The sequence below is a fragment of the Rhyacophila brunnea genome, unplaced genomic scaffold, assembly GCF_057557595.1.
Source record: "Rhyacophila brunnea isolate RB1 unplaced genomic scaffold, BYU_Rbru_1.0 scaffold_11, whole genome shotgun sequence".
Taxonomy (NCBI): Eukaryota; Metazoa; Arthropoda; class Insecta; order Trichoptera; family Rhyacophilidae; genus Rhyacophila; species Rhyacophila brunnea.
The window spans coordinates 8,803,386-8,826,995 of record NW_028232763.1 but is presented as its reverse complement, the minus strand read 5'-3'; the positions used below and the strand labels follow the sequence as shown (position 1 = coordinate 8,826,995).

General features: G+C 32.0%; 1 protein-coding gene across 1 annotated transcript in view; it reads left to right on the top strand.

Moving 5' to 3' along the window:
- Positions 1-11,931: 11,931 nt before the first annotated feature.
- The window catches only part of bchs (WD repeat and FYVE domain containing 3 bchs), an 80,329-nt gene continuing 68,650 nt past the window's right edge, over positions 11,932-23,610 (top strand). Inside the window, exons 1-4 of the mRNA XM_085958735.1 lie at positions 11,932-12,255; positions 12,499-12,727; positions 13,534-13,779; positions 16,506-16,664. Of these exons, the coding sequence (XP_085814861.1) occupies positions 12,524-12,727; positions 13,534-13,779; positions 16,506-16,664 (609 nt within the window). The 5' untranslated portion in view covers positions 11,932-12,255; positions 12,499-12,523. The remainder of the gene's footprint in view (positions 12,256-12,498; positions 12,728-13,533; positions 13,780-16,505; positions 16,665-23,610) is intronic.

Genomic DNA, 23,610 nt, shown 5'->3' with positions numbered 1-23,610 from the left:
TTAAAAATCGATTGCAAGATTTGTACCGGATAAACAACCACCGAACAAATAAGAATACGACTTAATAAAAACGTTGTAAAAATGTATCTATGTATAGAATTTTTTACTTTAATTAGTATGCATGCGTTAACTAGACGACCACTTCTAGATAATTTATGTGTTGGCATACAATATTTCAATGGCAAAACAACATCCTTAAATCTATTGAGCTGGACTACCTATTCAATGTCGATATAAATTTGATAAAAATGACTACCTGGGTAGTATCATATTTTTACATAATATACTATGTTTAGTATAATAAATACTGTAACAATGTACAAATGCAATAAAATGTAATGGAGGATTATGTTTCCCTAGTTTATAGGTAAAACGTCATGTAAGTATTATTATACAAAACCTACGTTACATTATGCTACGTGCACTCTAGTTATTTTGTAAAAGTCCTACATAGCAACTGCAGTCGGCATGTTTATTGTCAACACCTTAAGAGACAGCATCCCCTACCATAAAAATATATACTAGTTATAGTATAAATCACTTATAATTTATTGTTGTATTATACGTAATCAATTTATAAAAAGAATGGCTTTTAGTTTTTTGAACATTTTTCCGAAATGTTTGTATGTGTGTCGACTTTAAAAATGCGTACTTATGTGGTTTTTTTAGACTTTTTTTCTCAAAAATTATAGCACACGATTAGAGTTGGGTGTTTCCCGAGAAATCTCAATCTCGAGATTCGGGATTTCCCAAAATGATGAAATTTTGAATTCCCGAGTTTTGGGATTTCCAGAAAAGAATTCTCTAGACTTCTCGAGAAATCGGGAAATTTAAAAAAACCGATAAAAATCCTAAAATCATTGTAAAAACAGACAAATTAAAAAAAATATGATTTTTTTTATTTATGTAAGAAGACAAAACAAATAGAAGTAGGAAAACAAAAATAATTCAAAAGATTACTTATTAAAATAGAATTTCAAAAAACACATACTGTCAATCGCTGCATCTGACAATCGCGTAAGCTTTTGAGACACAAAATTACCTGATGTTGCAAAAATTGCGCTCATTTTGAGTCGACGTTGGCTTTATAATTGTGTAAAATGCCTCGATCAGTCCTTGAACGTTTTATGTTTTCTGTCCACTGTTTTCATATAGAAAATTGTTTTTTTTTTCAATTAATATTTGATAAGAAAGAAATTCCCGAATCCCGAGAAATGATTCTCGAGATCCGGGATTTCCCGAAATATTACAAATTTCGATTTTCGAGATTCGGGATGGAAAATCTCGAAAATTTCTCGAGAATTCCCGTCGGGAAATTCCCGAAACCCAACTCTACACACGATTGAGTCAATTTACTGCTGGATAATGGCTTCTCTAAAATGATTCAATCTCTCTAAATCAGTTACCTCCAAAGTAGGATATTCGATTTGATCTGTGGGCAAAGTAAATTTCTGCTAGATTAAATCAAATCAAAAAAGAATTATCAAAAAATGGCAAAATGTGAGGCAATCCTAAAATAGCCTACAGTTTTCACACTCTCACGATCCAAAATTAATTAATAATCACTCAGATTTCCCACAATTACTGTCCAACATTAAGTTTATCATAAACAGAGTCAATATTTTGTCCTCACATCTTTTCACTTATATACATTCGAACAAATTATAAAACCGATCTCTGGTACTACCGGTGGCTCGGCTCTACAAAATTATGAATTTTTTGATCAAGTGGAACTCTTTCGTTTTCTTGCCTCTTTCAAAGTAAGTTGCTCCAAAACTGAGCATCCATTAAAAATGAACAATTGCATATTTTTCTTATATTGCTTGTCCTCTCTTCATTTAATGTTTTTTATATACTCGTAAGTATAAGTATTTTATTTTTTATTCTCTACTACAAACATGTGTTTTTTCTTGTAATCATTTTTAATATCTTCTTCCAATGTGCGCACTTTTCCAAGTATATTTACCGTTTGATTTAATTATGCTATCTATGTTCGCCTGTTATTAGGACAATCACTAATAATTATTGTCCATTGATTTTATATCTTATACTCATCAATATCGTGAACCACGCAACAAATAAATATTCTAATAACAATAGATAACAAAAATACTCTAAACAAACTAAACTCTAAACAAAATACTCTAATAACAATAAAATAAATAAGTACTCTTTAGAAACCCCTACAGATGCCTAACAACATCTCAATAATTTGTATCTTACTGGTTTACGATACTGCTGATGTTTTACATAAAAATTGTAGTTCAGTCCTAACTTGAACTCCGGCATTTTAACATGGAACATGATTTACTCATGATCTCCGACGCAAAAGCGTTACGAAAAATAGACGTAGAATAACTGCAGACGCGCAGCGCAGCCCGCGCCCCACCCCGATTACTTACGCGCGCCGATTATTTTCATTTTATGTTCAGTAGTCTACATTATGAGTGACGTATTGTTCTTCTGTTATCATTAGTTCATTAGTTTTATTATTGTAATTACATAATTTTCAGAAAAGTAAAATTGTTTGAATCCTTTGGATTCGGTTACATTCAAAAATAAATTTTCTTTCGAATTTGGACAACCAGCATTCAGAGAATCAGTAGGTAAAGCATGTTCCATATTTAATAATTTTAGCCGTCAGGGTTTAAGTAACTATCATCTGAGGGGCAAAGCGCCCAGTTTTTTTTATGTCTATTGTTATTATGTGCATATACGTACGTATAAATTGGTTTTAGACTCGTTCAGAAAAATGTAAAATTTTTGGTGAACAAAAAAAACCAACTAGACTTATGCAAAAACGTCATTTCGTTATCGATAGACACTCATTTACTTTCCGACCTATTTTAATAAATATAATCCATACACTTAAAGAAGATAGACATAAACGTTAAGAATTTTAGGAACTTCTGCTTAACAGTGTGTTTTATATTATAATTATTATTAATTAGATATTATATGTAAATAATCAAAGTTGCGTTAAACACAAGGCCCAAGAGGTTTGAATCTGACACGTTAACCGAGCGTTGCAATAGTGTCTGGTACCTAGCGCAGCCTACGCAAGAATAACGTGCAATTTTCTCTAACGCAATAATATAATTTTCAAAATAATTTATTTAATATAAGTGATCAAAGGAACAATAACACGTTGAATTTGAATCCCAATTCAATTAAAATTTATTCGTTTATTAGGAATTCTCTGGATGAGATTTGTTTATAACAGGACGATATCTTAATAACAGAGCCGGATTTATTACAAGGTTAAAGGGACTATATCCCAATGCTCCTTAATTGGTAGATACCACGAAGCATGAAATATAATTTTAAATAATTCACTAACTGACCCCTGCGCCAATGACTTTGAGGTGCCTAAAATTTCGATAAAAGTATGTAGATACTGTAAACAAAATTAATAGACTATTATTGAAATTAATGTAAAAATGGCACCGGAAGAAATATTTACCTACTGTTCACAAATATATTAGATTTCTCTCAGTATATCAGCTGTAACTAATTGCCAAGGCGAAAGGCCTATTTTCTACATTATCACAGATAAAAAAATATTTACACAATTGGTCAAAATTGATTAAGTTCACTTGCTGTAATGTCAATAAAGTCTGAAATGTTAAAAATAATAAATTTGATAAAACTATAATAGATTTTTCGAGCAAAAGCAACTAGAGTGTTATTAATATAAGAATTATTTTGTTTTAATACGTTCTTTATGTGCTAAAACAATCAATGCGTATTAGTCTAGGCGTCTTGGGCTCAGAGCTTCTTAAAGCGTAAAACCGGCCCTGTATAAAAGGATGAAAAGGACTAAGTATCTGGGGTGCACATTACGAGTGATAGCATTTCGCAAAGAGAGCTTGCTATCTATATTCAAATAGGAATGGCTGGTGGTTCATTGCGGAATGTCTGGGACTCTCAGTTGTACTCGATCAGGAAGAAATATATATATCTATACTCGATGTGTAAGAAAGATGAAAAGAAATAGTGGACCATGCAGCTTGTTATCACATATAAGACACTGTATTTTCTTTAATCGAGGATTCCGGCCAGTTGTGTTGTGGCCAGGAGCGCGCCGGGCTGGCGCTCCGGCACTTTTTCAAACAATTCTCATCTATATTATGTTACACACAATAATTTGAAATCACGTGAACTCAGACAATTATTTTGTTGCTATTTTAAACATGGAAGATATTGAGAGTCTTAGTATCTACTTACATAATATTCATATCCAGTAAACTGAAGATAAAAATCTGAGAAAAGTGATTAGTCAGTCGAATTCTGAAGTGATTATAAGAAAATGACGACTTTTCCCCCATAGGTACCTCGATTTACGCGCTGCAAGTCTGGAATTGCGGGAGGCGCAAGAGTTGGCGATGGATCAAGGGAAGTGGCGCGAACTTGTGCTTGCCCTATGCCCCAATGCTGGGTCGTGACAAGGTGAAAGAAGAAGAAAACCTACATAAACATTGAAAAAATTAGGTCTTGGGAGAGGGGGGATGATTAGAATTTGGAATACCGAGCTACCCAGCACTATTTTATTTAGCACTACACGACTGATTCTGGCATCTTGACAGGATACTAAATATCACGCACAAGACTTATACGGTGAGGCTCTGGAATGCCTACATGAATTAGACTGAATACTGGCAAGCGATAAAGCAGGGGTGTCAACTAATATTTACATAAGATCTACTTTGGAGAAGAAAAATCCTCCGCGATCTACTTTTTCTGAGATTAAGGACATACTTATATTATAAAGTAATATAATAGATATATTTTTTTAACCAAAATAGAATCTTACTAAGAAAATTAAATAAAGCGTTGTACATTGCGTTGTTTCTAAATCATGACAAAAAATAACCGTATTCCTTGTCTTCATGATTGTGATATGTTTTATTTTTTTTGGATCCATTGTATCAAGATTTAAAATTTATTACACCATCGATAATTATTCAGACAAATAATAGCTAACGGCAACAAACATGTTAATTTTGTTTGACAGTCTGTAGTGATAATCTCTTAAAAACCACTCCCAAAAAATAGGTCACTGCCCTAAGTAATGATAGGTATATTAAATGTAAAAATATATGGCAGTGATGCTATCAGATAAGGTGATGCTATCAGATTTGGATAATAAAAATATGTGTAATAAATAAAATCCCATTATACTTCCAAATTATAAATAAATAAATTAAATATTTTAGCCGGTCGACCAAAAATCATTTCGCGATCGACCTTATTGACACCCCTGCGATAGAGCATGTCCGGAAACTTGTACATATGCAGTTCGTCGTATCACACTTCACTGAGAAATATCGTATAGGAAATATACCTATTATGGCCGTATATATAACCTTTTTGGGTCGTATAGTATTGACATAAAATTTATGTCTAAATAAAACACGGTGGTTCTTGTCGGCTTACGGGAAGTCAGCGGCAAACAAATTTTGGATATAGCCGTTAATTGATAGGTTAGGTTAGGTTTTCATTCTTGAATTCATGAATTTTACCAAAATCAGCTATGAAAACTGAAATAATGTTCATATTGAATCCAATAAAATTGGAGATCGTATAGTATACGGTCATCTCTTTCCGATAAGAAAGCTCATGGGGAACTGTGGCACGGTAAAATGTTTTACGTACAGTTTACTTGTAACCGCGATAGAGATACTCGGAGGCACCATGTGGCTTTTATAGGTTCTATTTTTAATCTAATGAGCGGATATGCATAAAGAAGAAAATCTGTCTATATAAGACTTAATATCAGTTTTATGTGACTACGGATAGCTGATATATTTTACTTAATTTATTCAAGCAGTAGATATTCATGAATTAAGATAAACTCTTACATCAAGATATGGTATTCCATCATATATTATGACAATGAAATAATAGTATGGTTCTTTGTGTATATAGAAAATACCTAAAATTGCCATTAGTTGATACATAATTTAGTATAGTAGCAAATTCGCACCGCACAATTTACATTAAAAAAAAGATTTAGAAAATAGATAACAGAATGAATGCATTTCACAAACAGCACTTTGCATTATATTAAACTTATCTTATGATCGATGAATTATCTCAAAGCCATTGTTTAAATTAGGTAGAAAAGAAAATTCTACGTATTATTTACTTATTCGAAGGCAGTGAAATCATAGTGTATTTATTCAAAAATTGTATTTAACTGTCAATTAATGAATATATATACTCGTAATTTCATCATTATAACATTTACGATTTATTGTATTTATTTACCGTCGGTACTGCTTTACGATAGAGAGTTATTGCATCTTTCGAAGACTCAGGCCAATCGTATACTAAACTTCGAGAACAGATGTTTGTGGTGGATACTGGGTGTACGATGGTTTAGCTTTAGGAGTAACTAGGAGATAAGCTAAGGGATAAGATAAGCGTATCCGGAAATTTGTACGTAAACAGTTCAACGTAGAACACTTATTCGTGCGCCGCAGTACGTGAAACATGAGTTCGTGCAACATTTAATCAAATGACGAGTTCTTCGTTGAACATTTCACCGTGGAATACGTATTCTACTACATGTGGCGCTAGTTTGCTGTTCCAATTAGATTCAATACGAATTTTATGAGATGTCTTTATTGGTTTTAAATAATTTAATGTTGAAACTACATAAATAATATACCTATACGATGTGATTGTGTTTATAATCTACTTACCTACCTATTTTTTAATGTGTGTTCCTTGTATTACGATGGTTTTATTACGTATTTTTAAGTGTTTTATTTAGACATTAATATTGTAAGTTACCAAAATAGCAATATTTTGTTAAATATTATAAATAAATAATATTATATTTATAATTCCCTGTGTAAAATATTAGTATTAGCTAGTATTAGTATATTAGTAAGGAATATTGCACTTTAATAACAGCATTTATCTATATACCATGTACCTATATACATTTATTTTTTTAAATTAAAATAGGTAGGTATTGCCATCTTTGTATTTTCAATAATGCCTACTTATTAAAGGTTTCAAATCAACTAGTCCATTGTCCACACGCAAAATTTATATGTATAAGAAACATTTGATCTGGTTTTATATAAGTACAAATATACATATTAATACAATAAGAGAACATTTTTTACATATTTTTTTAATTCAAATGTTTTAGTAAGATTATAGGAATCTGAATAAAACATTTGAAACTATAATATTCTAATAATAAAGATAATCTCCTAATACAATATTTTACCAATTACAACCAATAGCTGTTGATAATTTATACCATTAAAGTGCAATATTACTTACTAATATACTAATACTAGTTAATACTAATATATTACACAGAGAATTATAAATATAATATTATTTATTTATAATATTTAACAAAATATTGCTATTTCGGTAACTTACAATATTAATGTCTAAATAAAACACTTAAAAATACGTAATAAAACCATCGTAATACAAGGAACACACATTAAAAAATAGGTGGGTAAGTAGATTATGAATACAATCACATCGTATATGTATATTATTTATGTAGTTTCAACATTAAATTATTTAAAACCAATAAAGACATCTCATAAAATTCATATTGAATCTAATTGGAACAGCAAACTAGCGCCACATGTAGTAGAATACGTATTCCACGGTGAAGTGTTCAACGAAGAACTCGTCATTTGATTAAATGTTGCACGAACTCATGTTTCACGTACTGCGGCGCACGAATAAGTGTCCCACAAAGAACTGCATACGTACAACTTACATGTAACCTAAGATAAGGGGATAAGATATGGCCGCGCGGTTTAAGCATCAGTCTATAGCGTCGTGGGTCCCAGGTTCCGACGACTTGGTCATCGTGGGACTTTACGACGTTAAAATGTTGTTATGCTACTAGCGAAATACCTGTAGCATCTTATCATGGCCCAAATGTCTCGACTTGAGCTATAAGAATCTTTATCTCCGCCGAATTTTAGGGGTACATTGGAACCTCCGCATTATAAAAACTTGACCTCTGCATGACAGTGGCATAATGTAATCACGAAGAGGTGCTTTACGTAGCTTGGACATATCTTCCTGATGTCATCAGAGAATGCGACGCTCCGCACTCGTGTGGCACGGACCCACAGATTCCGTCACTATGATCGATCCCGCTTCACCTGTAGCGATCTACGCGCCACAGATTGAATATGGCGAGAGGCGCAGGATGTGGCGCGACCCTATGCTCCAATGCTAGAGTATCATAGGGTGAAGCTAAGTCAAGTTTTCCGCTATCTTTGCCGAATGAAATATATGCATTCTCTATAAATATATGGGGTGCGGTAGTCTAGAAAAGTTTAGAAAACTCCGGCATAATATGCCATTCGTGCATTATTAGTCAACTAATTATATACATAATAAGATTGTATCATTGGCAACACAGGAACTTGGTGTGTTATCCTCACGCCGCTCCACTTCCGGTCTATGAATTTTCTTTTGTTGATAAGCTGTCAGTGAAAGTTATCAAACAAAATGGATGAATACCTTCACGTTTCCAAGGTGCAGGCATTGTTTGTGATTTGACTCCGTAATTCATTATTTGTATAATATAGCCTATTGGGTTATTGAGAACGATCAATTCAAATTATAAAATGCATTGTGCATCCAGGTCAGCGGTGTGCATATTTTTTTCTTGCGGGGGATATTTATTAACTCAAAATTCATTTATTAAACTCGCACTAATTTATCAAAGATACCTGTTCGTATTTACTCGCATCTTAAATATATATAAACAATAATTTCGAGGTAGATATTACGCCAAAAGGAATTAGGGACATTTTGTCGAAAATTAGTTATATATGAGGTAAAATTGTTTAGAACGTCAGTCAAAAATAAGTATAGGCATCACGTCTGACTGTTGTATCTTGATAACCAGTGAATCCATTTTTGAAGGCATATAGAAAAAAGTCAAAACTTATAATAGTTAGGTAATACAAGCGATGATAGCAATAAATAGAAAAAAATGGAAACTTCGTAAAATGTAAAATTACTCGCCATTATATTTTTCGGTACTTTCTAGGAGATGCAATCCTGGTTGATATCTTAATTCCGAAATCCCGAGATGGAAAAAGTTGGATATCGGGATTTCTGTTGGTATTACTGTTTATATGATTTTTGACTACTATTGCCAATTAAATTAGTGTAATTTAAAGAAACCTGTTGGTTTATAAATACTGTTATGATAATATACTTAGTAAATACTATACGTATAGAAATCTTGGAAAATACCGCTAATTTCACGAGATTGCGGGGTCGGAAAGTGTACATAAAATAACACTTCATAAATCAAGTAAATTTAGTAAATCGTCAATTAAAAGAATTCTGATGTTAGAGGTTGTGGTTTCTCATCCCTTTTCTCTTGTTTTCGAGAAATCTCGAATAACTTTTCTCTCTTGAAAGCCCTACAAATAGCTGCCAAATTTTAGACTTTTCTGACCAGCCAATTAAACTTTTTCACCTCAGAAGCAGATTCGAGACCATAGCAATATCGAAGCTCTCGTTTCTCAAAAGAACAGTCTTGGAAAATGATATTCCAGGTTTCTCATTATTTTTAGAGAATAATTATCGATCACAACCTTTAGTATAATACACTTTACTCTCCACCACTTTAATAATATTATGTTTATTTCTTGCATCCTTATCAATAGCCACGCCACTGGATCGCTTAGTATTCTAGTGTGCACTTTCATTGGAAACAGTCTCCAAGTTTGCCCATTGGCGTCATTCTGCAAATCAGTTTACATGTCAAATAAACAGTAATAACATCTAATAATAAGTAAACCCTGGATACAAGCATCACAAAAACTGTTGTACCTCTGGCTATATGAGTGGAGTTCAACTGCCATGGACCTCGAATTTGTATTGGCCTCAATTTTATTTCCAAAACATGTTCGCAGTGCATAATATAATCATATTTTATAAGTTATAACAAATATCTATATTTTACTTTAGGCATTGTGCATGATCGCACTGCATTACCTATACCTACATTTGGTAGATCTAGGTACCTAAATTAACAAACAAACTGATGATGATTTAAAATTAAAAAAAAAAAAAAAAACCTACCATATAAATGTATCTATTCCTCATATTATTCAGTAGCTTTGAAGCCTACGTGACCAACACTGCATACATAAGTACTAGGTAGGTACCTATCTATACTATTCAGATGTTACCAAAGTTAATGGAGCGTTTAAAAAGACCAAGAACGTTTGCCGGTTAATACAACGTTACCTAGCATAAATAGATAAGTATTTAGTACTTACCTGCTTTTAGTCGCGGAGTTAAAAAAAAAATGAAGCCATTTTTATAATAGCGTAAGACAGACATTGCGATTCTATGTATTGCAAAAAAAAATATATTCTCTGAACATTCATTCATTCAACGTCATTCTCTGACAATTGTAATGTATCTTGCATCGGTTAGATAATAATAAATGACTGGTGAGTGTCATACGGATTAGTATCAAATCGAAATCTAATTGGTGCCGCGAGTGGTTTTTTTTTTTTTTTTTTTAATATTATAGAGGGGTGTGTATTTTACCAGTGGGTCTATTCTATACTTATCGAACACTAAATTGATAAATAGTATCAAACTTAGGGTAGGTTTGTATCAAAATATTAGCACTTATTGTAACAATTACACGAAGCCGGTTTTTATTGTTGCAATAAGTGCGATATTTTAACAGCAGCAAGATAGGTGCTGTTAAAATATAGCACTTATTGCAACAATAAAAACCGGCTTCGTGTAATTGTTACAATAAGTGCTAATATTTTGATACAAACCTACCCTAAGTGTGATAATATTTTTCACTTTATCACTTTAGCGGTCGATAAGCATAGAATAGACCCACAGATACAAATTCAGATGAATAAAATATTTTTGGTTTTTATTTATAAGTTTACTGCCATCTATTTGTAGTTATAAAAACTAACACATCAATATTATTTGTTAGAAAAAACTTAACACACAATATTATAGGAGACGCTATTACAATAAATTATGAAATAGGTCATGGGTAATAATAATATTGTAATATTATTATTATATTAATTTTATACAGCAGATTGTACTGTAAAAATACTTTTTTGTTATTAAAGTTATAGGACTATTTTATTGTATTAAATTATTTTTTAGCGAAATAATACTATGGTAGATGTTACTAAAATATGTATTCACACACCACATTATTAAAGTAGGTAGGTATCTAAAACAGGATCAAGATTGGAAAAAAATCTGTTCTATGCACAACAAATACAAATTAAAGGTTTACAAAATAAACATACCTAATATTATTTCATAAATTGTGGCTCTTTTTGAAGTAGGCTGTAAACACAAAACATCTGAGTTCCCTGGCTGTAAACCATTTTTTAATATTATTTTAGTCATAAATTATTCTACAACTTACGTCTTGGTATATGTTTTTCAACACCTTTTGTTTATTTAGGTAGGTACGTCCCACGTCCCATACCCAGTAGGTACATCAATAGGTTTTTCTTTTGTACCCAGTTTTCCTTTCCTTATTATTGCCATGTTGATTATTATTCCCCGTAATGTGTAAAATAGATATAGTGTTGCTAGCAGTACAATCAGTTAGTAAGGATGTCATAGAAATATTAAGTATTGACGTTTGACTTAGCTTGTGAAATAGATTTAATATCAATACCAATAATGTAGTGAAAGAAAATAAGACAAGTATTGTACATTAAATGGTTTTTTCACTCCTTTTTTCTTATTGTGGAACAACATATATATAAAGGACCCTATTTTATGATCTTCGTAACTATTTTCCCTTCCGAACTTGACTGCAGAATAAATCGATATTAGAAAAGTATTGATACTAAGTATTGATATTGTAGAATATCAATACTTTTTTCTTATTCCTGTATTCCCTACACGTCAGAAATGGCTGACATCGCTTCAGCTGTCAAATAAAGTTGTGGGGCGTTTATTGAATGAAATTGGCCTTTTTATTGAAGAAAATAGTTCATAACACTATGAAATCTGATACATCAATTATTAATGCTTCACGTTGATTGTAATCTGTGAAAATGATACTGGTTGTAACGTCACGTAAATCGTTCCATTCAGTGAAAACAAATCAATTATATGACATTTGTAAAACACAAAACGCGAGTATAATCACACCATGATTACTACGATCACATTGTTTACCTTAAAAGTCGTGATTCATATGAAAATGTAATATAAGAAGGAATGGTAAGTTATATCAACCGTGTAGACTGAATTAAGTATTCAATATTGTATTAAAAATCAATTATTTATGAATACATCGTAATGTGTACCTAATATTTTGGTTTTCAATTATGTATCGTAATGCTCCTCTCGTGTCTGCCGTTCAATCGAATTGCAATGATTCACCGTGTGGTGTTTTCGATGTGATTGCGTACCTATCTGTTGAATTGCTTCTATCATTGATATCGAATGGTTTTTCGTTTCCAGTGACAAACATCAAGCGAAAATTAACATGAATTTGATGCGCAAATTGCGCGGAGCCGCTGCAATGGGCGGCTCCGACCCTCCCGAGGGAGGATCAAGCAGTTCTCCACACACCCAATTGGGGCTGATGCATCTGAAGAAACTATTTTCGGAGTACACGCATCCCCAGCACCCACTATCTGACGCAGAGAGAGATGACAAGCTCTACAACATGCTGCCATTATTCTGCAAGGTAAACGTAAATATAATTTAATTTAATTATTCTCACTATTTTCAATGAATAATACACAACATTTAAGAATGTAACATTCTACATTAAACACATAACTTGTGACAACTACAGAAACACACTTCATGTTAGAAAAAAATTACTGAATGGGATCATTTGGTACCAAATGAACAGTGAAGGTTATCTATAAAGTCTTTGTTTGGTATGGAAATATTTTAGGGTATTTTTCTAATATGTACCTAAGTAATTATGTATGTTTCTGAAGTTATTCCGAAGTACCTAGGTATGTATGAAATTGAACTGTCAATATATTATTAGCGACTACGTTATAACTAAAAATTTGGTGTGATCCGGACGTCAGTTAGTAATTAAGGCATTTAATTGATTTACCTTGATTTAATACACAAAAACCGATAGCCAATATTAGTAACGCAATTTGATGAGCATTTTATGTAAGAACTACTAGTTAAATTCATTGTAATTAAGTAGGATGCCCGTAGCTTAATTAAAAAAGCACATTAGTACGAATCCAGTGGTTACAGGATCGAATCCCGTTGGGTGTCGTATTTAAAAAAAAAAAGATGTTTTCAAAAATGATGTATGTTATTTATAATTTAGTTCCAAATCATGGTTTTATAAAGCCTTTTTTTATCTAATGTTTTGAAAAATGGCATTAATATTTTTTCTATTTATTAATATTACGCTATCATCTTTTACTTTTTTCAGTGTTAATGAAATTGCAGCCATGTCATATTGGTTGTAGCATTTATACCTAGTGTTTGTGACAATTATATTTTTTTCACTTTTAGGTATTCGGTACAAGCCCCTCTGGTGACATGAATGAGAAATTTTGGGACATATTGGCTTTCTGCCAGCAAGTCTCGAAACTAATGGTGACGGAGATCAGGAGAAGAGCGTCCAATCAGAGCACGGAGGCGGCCAGTTGCGCTATTGCCAAATTCCTCGAAATCGAAAACAGCGAAGAGTCCAGTAATGGGTGGATGTTGTTATCAGCGTTAAATTTACTGGCCGCCGGCGATCAATCACTGGTACAGGTGAGAAAACATTTCCAATGAAATTTAATTTTATCTTAATTCTATGCATTTGTACGAAACCGGTCTTGGATTTATATTCATATAAGTATTGTGGAATAAGTACAAAGAAACTAATGACCAAATAGTTGTTTGTTATTTCTAATACGTCATATGACATTTAATTCATAAAAATGCTTGTAGACCATAGAACAGATTAATAAATAGAATTCCGATATGCTATTCCCCAATACATTTTGATGCAGGGTTTTGAATGTGTGAGTGTCCTACGAAAATGAACCACATATTATAGATGTGCAATAGTGTGTTGCAACCTTCAAATACTCCAATATTGAATGAGCGACAGTGCATAAAACGAGAGCAATTGTCAGAACGAACGACAAGTGTATTCTTTACACGTGTTTAAGTTTATCCCATATTCTTCCACACTCGAGATGGGTTGCCTGTTTCTGTATTAGGTATTTCAGTTCCCTGTTGTAGACATTGTAGCTGCATCAATATCTCACTATGATAGAATGGCTCTCTATTGGTGGGCCGGCCGCCTAGTCAGGTTTTCTACACAGAATTGACACTGCAACACATGTACTTCATACTTGATATTTTTACAACCATTTCTGCCATTCATTATTATTTTATAACATTTGTCATCATTTAAACATAATTTTCCTGATATAATTGAATATAATATCAGTTCTTTAAAAACAAGATAGGAGATATCAATAATATTTTTAAATACTTTACGATAATTGAGGATGCTAATGTGTACCTATATTCAGTAATATAAATTAGGATATCAGAAACAGCACATTTATTGGAAAATATTATGTTAATTTAATTTTATATATTATTATGTGTCATTGATGTTATGAAATGTTTTACTTAATCACGTATGTCATGTGCTATGTGTATGTATTCATTTATATTTATACACATGATTGGCTGCCTATCAGATCACATATCATTGAAAATATTATAAGTATAACTTCCTACTCATATTTGCATTGCTTATCTGAACAGGGTAATTGTACCTGACATACAATATCGTTTACATTTGCAATGTAAATATTATGTAAAACAGATAAGTGTATGTGTTATAAAATAACATTAAATCAATATGCCCACACAAATAAGTAGTTATGGATACTTTTTTGCTTTTACATTCCTTCCAATATCCTAGCTAATCCTGATTTGATATTGATGTAAGAACCAGCATTTCCAGATATCCCGATTTTTGCAGGACGTCCCGCTTTTTAAGCTAAAATAGATTGTCCTGCGCGGGACAAATAATACCCCGATTATTCAACAAATACAAATTATACATTTACAATGGTCAGATGCAAGAAACATTTTCTATTGAGTTGACACAATCGGAATTATTTGTTCAATTCAACATGATATACTCATGTGCTGAATTTTACCAATACATTAAGCAGTAGAAAGAAACTCTTCAGGAAGTATCATCTTCAGCCAAGTACAAATAGGCGAGTGTCGGGAAAGCATATTGTTTATTGATAGTCAAAAGAGTTTTGTAGATCTTTTTGTGTTTTATATTGATATTGATACTTATATTGATGATATTATAGAAATAAACATTAGAAATATTGAACTATGCGTTTTTTAGGTGGTCCCGCTTTTTGCCATATCCCGATTTTTTACAACGTTTTTATTAGCTCGTATTCTTGTTTGTCCGGTGGTTGTGTGTCCAGTACAAATCTTGCAGTCGATTTTTAACTAACTTCCCGACTAGCTAGACATTTGAAACTTTTAGAATATAACAGAACACAATGCCAATGCATTCTTTTAATACTTTTAGCCATCTTTAAGCAGAATTGAATTCATTTTCAGTTAATTCTGTTTTGTATAGAAAGTTATTTCAGAAAAATCCGTAAAAAGTAAAAGACTATTATTGGTTGCTAAGGGGGTGGTCCTAGCAACTAAATTATTAATCTATACGTGCGTTACTATGGAAATCAAAATGAAATGTAAAAATGACATTTCAGTATTTCTATCAAGTACAAAAAAAAGTATTTATTAATACATAGAATTGTCAAGTTTATATGATTCAACAGAAAATTTAAAAACGTGGTATATAAAAAGTTCTTTTTATCTTGTAATTATTGTATATTTATGAAGTTGAGTTCTTGTACACTTTATAAAAGATAACACCTCTCTCCTGAGAAAAAAATCACCAAATATCTTTTGGTAAAAATTTCCCCCTCCCAAACGCCTTCCTCAAATTTGAATTATAAAATATTTGACAGGCCTCATCGTCACATGTTTTTGAGTTTACTAGGAGTACTAGCAAACGAAGCTGGACTTGATGTTTTATGAATCCGATGGCAAAGTACTATCATCAATAAAAATATTTAAAAAAAAAAACTAAGAATGCAGGTTATTGACCTTGAAACTAATAGTCCCAATTAATAATAATTCAGTTGACAATTTCTCCTTCATTCCGTTTAGATATTAGTTTGGTTAGTTCACTTTAATAACATTTCTAAAATAATTCCATTACGAATCTTCCTGTTTAGAAAGGGCTTGACTCATGAAGATGGTGATTGGTTATTTTTATTAAATACAAATAATATTTCTGAGGATGGATTTGTCGAAGGGAAAAAAGCTGTCGACATAGATAACTGAATTGTAAAATTAATGAAAAATTTGCTTTCAAACCACTAACTGCCAGTTTAATTATTAATAGTCACGGCGAAAATTCATTATACTTTTAGGTGATGACGACAGCGGCAGTCCCATCGACATTAGTAAAATGTCTGTACCTCTTCTTTGATCTTCCTGAGATGTCCGATGCCGAGGCTGACGCACAGGATGGCACAAGCGAATTCACACCCAGAGAAAGAAGGATACTGCTTCAAAAAATATTTGTCCAGGTGTGTAAATTTTTGAATGAATGCTTATGATATTGCTTACTTCATTATTTATATTATCATGCTCTACGCTTGGAGCATATGACAAACGCAATGGTCGCACCATTTTCTGTAATCTATCGTCAAGGATATTAACTTAAACATTCAAACAATAATCAACGGAATATGTTTTACACATAAGTTGCGGAGTGCAGCAATTAGGTTGCAATAAGTTATGTCATTCTTTAGTTTCATATGTAAATGTTAATCAATCATATCATTCTTTGAACATACAATCTCAGAAACATACGTACATACCTACTGTACGACAACATCTTGGCTATGTGAAGGAAGGACATTAGCTGGCCATATACGTACAGTTTTCGTAACAGGTTGAACATGGCACAGACAATAACTGTTCAATAACTGTATGTTAGTGGGCACACCACAGATCAGTTTAACTACCCCATTTAAATCTACCGAACTGTCAACAGACGTGCCCATATACGTACAGTTATTGTCTGTGGCAGAGCAAGTGTCAAAAACTATGGAGGTTAGGTTCGCGGAGATAATACACAGGGGTATTGTTTAAATTAGTTTTAGGTAGGGTATACTTGAACGATGATACACGAATAATTTTACTTTGAATTTATTGTGGTTATAATTGTTTTTATTAGAAACAAATTGACATAAAATACACACCTATGACGTTGGTAAAATAAATCATGATTTCGCTAGTGGATTGTGTATTTTATCGATTCACCGAAAAAATATTATACACATTCGTGTAAATATAAAATATAATCTTTTCTTTTGAATAAATTATTCCCTTTAATGGACAGTATTAATTATCTATTTGGTCATATTTTTAGAAAACGGTAATATTTATAAGGGTATTGATTTTATATACAATAAATTTAAACATGCCACAAAATTATATTTACATCAATCATCAGTATAATAATTAATTACTATGATATTATTAAAATATATACTTAAATTTTATTTAGATTTACCGACATTGTCATTCACAATTAGGTATATTAATTTATGTTGTGAACGTCTTAAATTAATAATTTGTAATATTCACTACATACAATAAATAAAATTTGAGTACTGAGTTATTAGTCTATATTTTCACAATAACTTAATATTTATAATGCTCTCTAAAATTTTAACATTTATATTATATTGTATAAAATAATATGTTTACATAAATAACTATAACTTTGTTTTACTCTCGTAAAAATAAATAAAATATAATATTTGCGATCTCCGCGTACATAATATTATTACATTTTTAATAATAAATGAATTTGTATTTTATAACAAGCAACACCAGCCGCAGTTGTATCGCACGGTATATTCTACTTTACGTTACCAACATCTAACGTCATCCGAAAACTTTCGGTGAGTTGAAATTCCAACAGTTTTACAAAAACACGGGAGTGGGGGGTCGCTGGCAGTTTGAACATGGCACACATCTGACAGGTCGAAAACTGCCCGTCTATGGGCGCAGCAGATTATCTACCAAAGATAACTGTATGGCCGCCATTACGTATTAACTGGCATGTTCAACCTGTTACGAAAACTGTACGTATATGGCCAGCAATTGTCGACTAAATGGGAGGAGTTTGTTAGTTTATAATGAAAGTGCGGTTAAAAATGGGAGGAGCATGTTATTTCACAGTATTAACACGTAGGCAAGAAGATATTGTCATAGAGTATCAGAAATTTTTTTAGGAAATTGTTCTGAATGGGACTTGAATATTTGAGGTATTTTTAAAAACTCTGCTAATATTGGCGATCATCTTTTGTAATTTTAAATCAATGTATTAAGTACCTACGTTGGCCTAGTTGGGAGTGGAGCCGTCTTCGTAAATATGGAGCTGTGGGTCTCTGATCAAAAAATACATGTTGTTTTTCAATTTTGTTTGATCCAGTGCAAAGAACCATTGGGTTGGGTGAATGGCTGTCAACTATTTGTCATTAAAGAGTTTGTTAATATTACCTCTACCTTGTGGAGTCCATGTGCTCTGCTTAGAAGCGAACATGGTAATTTACTTTTACTATTAACAACAATAACTACGATTCCTATACGGCCTCAGGATCTCTCCAAATTTTAGTTATATGTAATGTATTTTCCCTTACTAATGATTTTTTAATTTAATGAACACTACACACAATTTAAGAATGCAATATTCTTTATTGAACACATTATATAATTAAAGCACCCTTGGAAATATATCTATTAGAAAGGAATACCTCATAAGAACCGCCCGGATTGCAGTAGATGTGGGTTCAAGTCCCATTCGGTACAGTAGTTTTTCTAATAGTTAGGTCTTGTGTTGCCTGTTGCACAATCTTTCAAAATACTTCTTTAACACTTCTCCCAGCTGATTCTAAGTGTTCTGCAGAAATATCATTAAAATGTCATTTTTTTATTGCAAGTTGGTAACCCAATCATTGTGTTGTAATTTTATCCAATCATTGAAATTATATATAATTTATAATACAAAATTAATTATATTTATGCTGGACCTAAAATGTTTGTCTATTATTATACGTACCATTATTATAACACAGCGTATTTCCCCGCTTTATGAATTTCGAATTTGAGCTATTTCTAGGTCATTTCGAGTGCTTAACCCTTTTACTCCCACGGGGCCGATATTTCGGCCCACCATACCTATGCGAAAACTCCATCTGGGCCGATCCATCGGCCGAAAGTTTGGAACCAAATTTACGATTTATTCCAAATTTTTTCCCGTCATATTTCGTTCATGTAGACGAAGCATTATATTCACTGTGTGTTGGGTGGTGAGTAACATTTATTTTAGTGTCGGCATTGTTTATAATTATGCCATACCCTAATAACTCACAAGTCATAATTGCTCTGCTGTCGAACTTGAGACCAAAGAGGGTCATAAAAATAATAAAACATTATTTTTATGACACATTTTAAATTCTGATATTTCTTTTAGTTGTTTTATGATTCATATATCACATTACAAAATGAATTTTGTAATTTTTGAACTAACAATGGATGCCACTGTATTTTTAGTAAGATGTTGAAAAAATACATGAATATAAATATTATTAAAAATGATTTAGTGCTTTGAGACTTATTTTTTGAAATTACTTCATTCCATATCAGTTGGTCGTCGATACTGTATCGAATTCTCTTGCGATTTCGTGAATTGAATAATATTCTTGAATACCTTGACACTATACGATTTTTTTTGATTACTTTATAAAAATTCTATTTCATAGAGAAATAATAATATGTTTATTTTTTTTTCTGTTACTACATAAGGATAGATTATATTATAAAATTTGATATATCAATTATAAATAAAAAAATGTTGTCACACTTGTTTTGTTGTTCAAACATAGTTTTATCCGTTCATTTCTAAATAAATATTGATACATTATTTTTTTCTTTTGTTTTATTGATGCAAACTATCAATATTATTACTTATTATTGCTTTATATACCATTGAGAACACACAAAAAAAGTTTCAAATTTTTGAAACATGTGTAGAATTAGTTATTTAAAAAAAACTAAATCGACGATTTGTTGTCAAAAAACGCTTGGGAGTTTTCGCATATGCTAGGCTAAATCAGCTGGGAGTAAAAGAGTTAAAGTCAGACAACGTTATCTACAAAAAAGTGTTTTTTTTTTTTTTTGAGATAACGTTATTTTACATTTACGGCTACGTGATAGTCAAACAACGTTATGTCAATTTTTTCTAATTTCTAATTAAATCGTTAGTAAAGTTTAACGCTAACTACATAAGTTACCCTTGTTTTCATATTTTTTAAAAACTATCTCTATAAATTTTAACATCATCATAAGCAAGGTAAATGTACAATACACAATAAATTATAAAATATTAACATTAGGTTTTAAATAAACATTTCCCTTGTTGAGTAACAAGAATCTAAAATAACGATTTTTGGCTCTCCTGTAAAGTTGCACTTTTGTAGATAGTGTTGTTTGACACTAAGACCTTGATTTGCTATGTCACATTGATGCTTAAACAGCAATTTATTTTTGTATTTCATAAAAACTTTTCATAATACATACCTACATACTATGAAACGACATTTACAAAAATAATTCTTTGTCTGTAACAGGGGTGACCAAATTGACTTTTCACATAACAAATTACTTCTCTTCTTCGGCTATGTCTGCCCCTTAGATGGAGCATGTGGACACCACACAGTGCCTCCAAGACTCTGTCGCTCGCCAGTTTTTTTGCATCATACCAGCATCCCGTCGCTCCTCCGTATACACTATAATAAATAGCAGAGACGAAGGGTGGAGGTAGGCTGTTGAGATATAACATAAATAGTGCACACTAAACTTTGTCAGTCAAACGTATTTATTTTCATTGACAATGTGTTGTAGATAATAATAAATGAATATTTTTGACTATTATTTACTATAATTTGGATTAGGGAAGGCTAAGTTGAATTTTAAAAACTAACCAGTACCATCTGCAAATTGTATTCTTAGTTCAATGAAAACAAATAAGTATGACTTGACAACGTCTAGTGTGTACTATTTATTTCGAATATTAACAGTCTACCTCCACCCCTTGCCACTGATAGATTGTATTTAGTGGCATCCGCAGCCGGGGGCCAAGCCAGGTTTAATGTCGCCTCTTCACTCGCAGCATGATGAGCGGATGCTCGGTTCGTTCTCTTATCTCCTCGTCACTCGTATAGTCGTACCACCGCACAGCCGGTATCTGTCACAAATATCTATTCTCGAAGCTCAGTATACAATTGCTCTGAGCCTTCGTAAGGTGCCATGATTCGCTACCATAAAGCAGCACCGTCAGAATGCATGCGTCGAATAGGCGGCATTTAGTTTAAATTGAGTACAGTCATGAGACCCAGACACTCCGCATCTAATTGAATGTTGCTCCAGCCATTCCCATTCAGATAGCAATCTCTCTTTGTAAAATCCCATCTCCCATAATGTACCCCCAGGTACTTGAAGCTGTTGACACTCATATGTTTTGCTGTCATAATCAGAGGAAAATCTGGATCAGAATAGGTGCTAACAAATTTTGCGAGTACATATTATGCCGACAAGGATAATCTTAAAGGTGCTTTTAGACGTCAGTTCTGTTGTCCGTTCAGTCGAGATTTCCGTTTTGGTCCGTTCTGTTTTGAAACGGCGGTATATTTAGACGATCAGTTTATATGTCCGTTTAGTCTCAGTTGACAGTTCAGTTGGGAAACGGCGATGTATATTTACGTATTTTTTATCCACGAAAATATTAAATATTTTTATAATTACTTTTTAAACATATTGCTTGGTATTAATGCAGTACCTATATTTAAAGAAATTATAATATTTAAATCGGAATTAGAAAAGTAGTATGAAAAATACGACAACATAGTAATTTACACGTCAATTTAACTGACAACTCTAAAAACGGATCCGATAACTGATGGAAAATCCATCCTGTGTCGTCTCCGTTTTGGTTTCAGTCGGCCACTTCAGTTTTGCATTTACACGTCACGTTAGCTGACAGCTCAACGGAAACGAAGACTGATCGGACAGCAAAACTGATCGCTTAAAAGCAAACATTTGTCTTATCACTTATCATTGTTAATTTTAAATATGAAAAAGTTGTTTCACAAGTATGTTGACCTAAAACAAGAATATTTATGTAAGTATATCGTCACTGTTCTGGCAGAAGACACTAATTCGAAAAAATGACATATTGAGTTAGTTATACCAAAATGTTCCTTATTTCAAACTTTACCATCTGGAAACCTTCTTAATAAATAAACAGTCTTTATTTTAAAGTCATCCTTTTTACAATTACCTAATAAACTCACATGATAGACCATTTCAAACATTTTAACAATTTCGAAGTCAAATTACTCAAAACTAGTATTCTCCAGTTAGTGTGTTCTGCCAGAACAGAGACGATATATTGTATGGAGATGTTTCCTGACTCACATATTTCCAAGGATCATTATCAGATTCCTAGTATGGTTTTTCCCATTTAGAATATAATCTTTTCCTCCAGTACGTTTCAAATTTAAATCTGTTATAAAAGAAAAATAGTTAACATTTTTTTGCCTTTTATCTGTAAACAGTTTATGCTGTTATCCAATAACTTTATTTTTGTAAAAACAAACAAATGTGACATTTTAAAATTTTGAATAAGTATGGAATATTTGTTGTTTTTATTTAATAAAACGCAATTTTTTTAAAGTACTTATTCCACTTTTAATTAATATATTAGGACCGGTTTAAAAGTGGAATAAGTACTATAAAAAAATTGCGTTTTATTAAATAAAAACAACAATACAATGCAGTTCCACCATGAATTGACAGTTAACAAAATAAAAGAAATTATGGAATATTTGATCAAAAATTGTTTTACAATCGACCTATTAACCATTCTTTGTATGCAATTAAAGCGCGAATCAAATAGAGGTGCATGTCGCTTACTCTTTGGTTTCGTCATTTTGCAGGATATGAATGAGCACCATCTCCGTAAATTCACTGAAGAATGACACTGATGAAGAGTGCCAACTATAATGTATTAGTAATTTGAATTATTATTAATTATTCATGCTAATTTCAATTGATTTTAACAGTTTCGACGTGTGCGTACATTCAAATGACTACTAACATGACATCCATAGATAATATTTTGAACAGAACCAAACCTGCAGACCATAGATATTAGAAAAAATTCTTATAGAAAATACATAGTGCCAACCGCTAAAAACAAAAAATCTGATTTTGACATGACAGTCGAAAAGTGTAGGCATATGGAAGATGATAAAAACGTTCATTGAGTCATGCAGGTGTCGATATAGTGCAGTTCAAGCGTGAGGTGACCATATTGTTCTGGTGATTTCGGCAGATTTTGCCAACTGACAATGTTAGTTTAAAAGTTCAAAATGTGCTACGGGATGGGAGCATCAATCT